Source organism: Eimeria mitis, genomic scaffold (genome assembly GCF_000499745.2).
Source record: "Eimeria mitis Houghton genomic scaffold, Emh_scaff2554, whole genome shotgun sequence".
Lineage (NCBI taxonomy): Eukaryota > Apicomplexa > Conoidasida > Eucoccidiorida > Eimeriidae > Eimeria > Eimeria mitis.
This window is the reverse complement of record NW_024015149.1, coordinates 1-5,723: the sequence shown is the minus strand read 5'-3', so window position 1 is coordinate 5,723 and position 5,723 is coordinate 1. Positions and strand designations below refer to the sequence as shown.

The 5,723-nt window shown below is 49.0% G+C and overlaps 1 protein-coding gene across 1 annotated transcript; it reads right to left on the bottom strand.

Annotated features, from left to right (window-relative positions):
* Window positions 1–3,484: 3,484 nt before the first annotated feature.
* Window positions 3,485–3,703, bottom strand: EMH_0055480 (uncharacterized protein; the record flags this gene model as incomplete). Its single annotated transcript, XM_038022447.1, has 1 exon — window positions 3,485–3,703. The coding sequence occupies one exon, from the start codon at window positions 3,701–3,703 to the stop codon at window positions 3,485–3,487; it is 219 nt and encodes a 72-aa protein (XP_037878301.1).
* Window positions 3,704–5,723: the final 2,020 nt, after the last annotated feature.

The window sequence follows — 5,723 nt, the reverse complement described above, 5'->3', positions numbered from 1 at the left end:
TCGATTTCCACCGTTCCGAGGGACGGGCTTCTGACGGACGGCGATGCCGTCCCAACCCGCTCCTCAGTTCTTGGCTAGCCTTGGTGACGCCGCTTCTGGCGCTTCAACTGTGTTGTGGAATGCTAAGGCCGCTGTTGTGCGGATGGGGCTCCGGGTACCTTTTCGTTTGTTGTCTGAACCGGGCCTCCCCTCCCGCCGCCGCTTCTCGCAGGCGGCTGGGGCTCCCGGTAAAGCCCCAGATGTGGTGCTCAGCCCCAGCAGATGAGACCACAATTTGTCTGATGTTTCCCTTCCAAAGCTCGCAGCGTAGGTGGGAGAAAGGAAAAATTGTGAGGCAAGGTGGTTAGCTGTCAGGGAGACGGCGGATAGGCTGGCCACGGGGGGTTACGTAAGTGCTCAACAATCGTCTATAGTGTTAATGCACGCATATATATAGCTCGCTTGTACATGAATGCGGAGTTCCATTGCAGCATGAGTTGCAGCAAGGTAAGTTGCACCTCGTATAAGGCCACCTCCTTTTCTCCGGCTCCAGGCACTTGGGACCGCTTGGTTTAGGGTGGCTTACAACTAGAAAGGCAGATATATGCGATTTGCAAACTTCTATACTAAAGTAGTCCAACTCTATTTCAGTTCATAGCTGCCCTCAGACAAGACCGAAGGCCGTCCTTCCAATACCGGGAAATTGGATATTTCTCCATAGTTTCGTACTCCGGTAAGGCGGTAACATTGGAAACAAGTTATAGGGACATTTGTCATGCCAAATAAAGCAGATGCCAGTGGCAGCTGTAGAGATTTGGGTGAACTTTGAAGAAGAATGTAGAACACGAGAGAGGCAACGAACTCCTCCACCGCCGAAGGGCAGGTAATGGATGATTTCCAATATACGAGAGACAGAAAGGACAAAGTACTGGTAAGAATTTCGGGAAAATATCTAAAGGTTCTTCCGTCTATGGTTCTTATTAAAAAGAGACCTCCGTCATTGATTAGTGCTACACGCCAGGCCGCCTAGCTGTGGGGGTGGGCTTCGCTGCTCTCACCTCCCGCGGCAGAGCATACTGTGCTACCAGGTGTAGTGGTAACTACGGTCCCTCTCAGTTAGCCGGGAACTGTGCCATGTTGCAATAGAACAAACCCCAAAAGCAGATGAGCTCGCCTGCAGCCCCCATATGTCTTGGGAACAGCGGCCCACGTGCCCCAGTCTGGTACTGAGAGGAGCCAGCATGTCATGGGTTGCAACCCACCGTGCGGCAGCTGACACTGCAAGGCAACCAAAACTGCAAGCGAAGCTAGACTTTGCTTACATGAAGACTGTATACAATTGTTAAGCACTTGTAGTCCAGTAGGGTAGAGTAGCCAGTTTACGCCGAAGCAGACGTAGATACACGAACTTCAGATACACCATGCTGCAGCACCTGTCCATGGGCCTTGTGCCGCTGTACAGAGGTCACTTGGAGACTGGTACGGTGGCTACATGTTTTTTGGGGAGCCTAATAAGTTATTCGACTATGCAGCAACTAACGAGGGCCCCGCACGAAGATCGAGGACTAGTTACATAACACGGCCTGCTCCGCTTCTGCTCGAAACTCGCTGGCCTGGAATAGCGAGTGTTAAGTGGCGCGTTGGAAGGTAGACGCTTATTGGCTTGCATAGAGAGAGAAACAACAACGAGCAGCAATTAAGCCTTACCTGCTCTCGGCTGCTCTTGTTCACTCGTCGTCCCCGGAGCGGCTTCACGAGGTGTACGCACAGCTGGCGTGGGGCTGGATTTAAAGGTTATTTAAGCTAAAACAAATTGCGAAATAATTGAAAGAAATGCTTCAGAAAGGACTAGTGAGCTGTAGAGCCACATCGAGGTGGAGGAGTCAGTGTCCCGCTTACATCGAGGAGGCGGTCTATAGTGTACAAGCACTACATTGAACCTCAAATGAGACCTCTAGAGTTTTACGCTAAAGATATAGTATAAATAACATCTTGTTAGAGATAAACTAAGTTAATTTATACAGGAAATAGGGCCTAAGAGCTTATAGTAAACCATAGCCTCACTGGGTATGGGGCTGGCTGTGAGGCTGACACTGCGCCCGAGGCACTGACCCGTACGGGGTCACGGGTATGGTAGAAGAATTACTATTCTTCTTCTTCTATGGGGAAGTGAGTCTGATAGGAGTAGTATACTGTTATTTTGTAGTTTGGGTTAGTTAAGGAAAATTACATTGATTGAAATAGTTTAGTTGTTGAGTGTGCGGCTTGAAGGTAGTAAGTAGGTATAGGACAGTACAGTAGTAACAGGAGAGTGAGCTGCTCACTACACGCTCTGCAGCCACAGAAGCGGTAAGCAGCCGATCTTGTACCTAAATGTTCTTTTTTTCGCATTTTCTCCAGCGATTTAATTAAATTTACGAAATGTATTTTATTCAAAACGGGGAAGAAGAAGACTAATCCCTCCACTCTCTGCGTGGGGGCACCTCCCGACGGCAGCCGCAGTACATGCGGCTGTAGATGTTCCTGGCGGTGCTTTTTGAACCTATTTACCTCAATTCAAGACGAAATGTCTTTGTTTTTCTAATGCATAGAGGTATATTTCGCTGAAAGCCATCAAATTAGATGCAGCAGGCCACGCGAGGCCTTGCAAGGGAGCGCCCGCCCGCCGCAGCACTTCAGTTTCTCTTCTCCTCCTCTTCTCTTCCTCTCCGGTTTCTCTCGACATCCCGCCACATAGCCTCTCACCTTAAGGCGGCTCCTCCGCTCTGACGCGCCCCAAGCTGCTGCGCTTTAGTCTGCTACTGGGCCCTATCGACGCAAGCAAGCGAGCCTTCCAGCAGCGTGAGCAGCAGCAGCAGTAGTAGCAGCGACAGCAGGAACGTGGGCAACGGGAGCAGCAGTAACAGCAGTAGGAGCAATAGCAGCAGCAACAACAGCCACACAGCGAAGGAGCAGCTGCAGCAGCTGCAACAAGAGTAGCAGCGTTATCCGTGTTGTTGTTGGTGCTATTAAGCTCAGCAGCGGCATCTGAACTGCAGGCAGCGCGCCGGCAGCCGAGGGAGGAGGCAGCAGTTCAACACCTTCTGTTGTGTTGCGTATGTGGGTTCGTTCCTATGGGGGTCCCGTCTGCGGGAATATCTGAAGGGTATTCCTTTTTGTGGCTGTTGGCGCGGCGTTCTCTCGCGGCTGCCTCCAGTATATGAGCAGCTGTGAGCCTATTGGATATACTGCAGCAGCAGTAGCAGCAGCAGCAGCAGCAAACGCATGCAGATGGCTGCTTTTCTCTTTTCTTCCGGGGCTCGTCGTTCCCCCCATCAAGGACGTCCAGGGTGGGAGGGGAAGCGTCTGCTGCACGGTGTAGCGTTGGTTGTAGTTTGTCTTTTTCTGGTTGCTGCTCTCGCGGCTTCTGATGTGTCTGTACACCCCAACGCATTTGCTGAGGCGGTCGATGCCGCACCCAAAGCACAGCCGCGGCCAGGGGTGCTGCGCCGTCTGGGGCGTCGCGTCAAAGGTGCGTTCTGCTGCATGCAAGCAGCGTGAGCTGCTGCAGTTGCTGCAGCTGCTGCAGTTGCTGCAGCTGCTGCAGTTGCTGCAGCTGCTGCAGTTGCTGCAGCTGCTGCAGTTGCTGCAGCCGCTGCAGTTGCTGCAGCTGCTGCAGCAGTCGATGCTTGCGCTGCAGCATATCCAGTTGCTGCAGAAACAGCAGCGGCTCCAGTTGCTGCATAAGCTTGACCAGCTTATGATATGCATGTTTATTGTGCATATTTCATTTGTTTCTCTTTCATATAGTTTGTTTTTATTTGTTTCTGATATATTTCTTTTTCTTTTTTTGCATCTTTATATGTTTCTGCGTATTTGTTTGTTTTTCAGATTTCTTTTCAAGGAAGAGCGACAAGCCGCCTGCAGCAGTTTCTTCTTCTCCGGCTGTAGCTACACCTCGTCCGCCCCCATCACCTCCGCATGCGCAGCTGGCTGCTACAGCCACTCCAGATTTGCGAGCAGTGCGAGCAGATACCCCACCAGCTGAGCCGAACCATACAGGGGTGAGGGGCCGTGCAGCACCAGCAGACCCAGCGAAAGCTGTATGGCATTCTTTGGGTTTGCCACATTTCAGAAGTGGAAAAGTTCAAGATGTATTAGAATACTGGCATGTAGAAGCAATAGGAAATTTACTAGATTCTTTTCATTTGCAAGAGTTACTGCGTAGCTATCTTACAGTGCTAGACTGGGCGGGTCAGCTATTTACCCCTGATCTATCCGAAGCTCTTCGTAGTTATACAAATGATATTATTTCAACTGTATTAGATGTAGATGTATGCAGTAAACGTTTATTATATTTAAGTGGTATTCCTATTGTTGCTGGGAGAGGATCACATGGTCTTGATATAGAAGGACGCAAGACGAAAGCTGTACATACACTCGGAGTTTATTATGTATTAAGGGGTCGCTTGCTGCAGCTAGCTGCGCTGCTGCGGGAAAGCAGCAAATTCTTTTGCAAGGAGCTGACAAAGCGGCACAATTTCACGGCTCAGATGGCCAAGGTATTGATGCCATTCTCTCGTCTTGCTCGGTATTCTCTTGACTCACTAGAATATCTACTAGAATACTATAAGGAGCTCAGTGCTGCGATCATCGGTGCTGTTGTCTATCCCCTCCTCGTCACCCGTACATACAGCCGTCTGCATAGAAGTCTACAGACGGCTGGCCAGTTCTTCGCTGCATGCGTGCATGCACACAAAATNACAGCCGTCTGCATAGAAGTCTACAGACGGCTGGCCAGTTCTTCGCTGCATGCGTGCATGCACACAAAATTGGGGTCAGTCTGCAGCATGAAATAGCAGAGATACGAGGACTTGCAGGCGCAGCAGCGCCTACATAAGCCAAACCTTCATTTCACCTGCTATCAACACAATACCAATAACAACTGCTTCTTTTCTTAATAAAACTTTCTGCGTTGCAAACGACAAGTATATAAGCAGATACATAGATAGAGAATCAGAGAAAGAAAGAGAGAGGGACAGAGAGATAGAGACAGAAAGAGACAGCGAGACAGAGACAGAAGAAGAGACAAGTGCAGGCAGAGGCACAGGCAGAGACAGAAACTGAGATATAGACAGAGACAGAAAAACAAAGAAGAGATATAAAAGTCGGCTTGAAACACTACCAAAGTAGGTGTACGTACACCTGAAGTTGTGTAGAGTTCTACATACACCGTAGCCGAACTCCATAGCCACCAGACGGAGAAAACAATGAAAACACAGAGACAGAGTCAAAGCAGTCTAATTGGGGTATTTCTCTTGTTTTATATTGTATTATGTTTGGCCTGAAAGGAGAAGAAACACTGCATGCATGCAGACGAGCTGAAGAAATTTTATTTTTTTTTGTGCAAAGAAACAATTTGTTAAACTATTTATATAAACCGCCGAATGCAGTCCACTCGACCGTCCATTGCCTTTCTATTTTATATATTATTATATTCTTCATTCTTTTGTATATTTAAATTTCGTTTGTGTTTTACTATTATGCGCCTTTTCTTTTGTATATATTTTGTCTGCATACGTGCCGCCACCAACCCCTATTAGTTACTGCCGGTGTGCTAGACCCTGAACTTATGCTTCCCCTCTTTCTCTGCTCCATATAGCTCTGCTGTAGTTGCTGTTGCTGCAGTTGTTGTTGCTGCTCCTGCTGCTGCTGGGGGTCTAGGTGTGTCGGTGCCTGTTGCTACTGCTGCTGCTGTTGTGCGA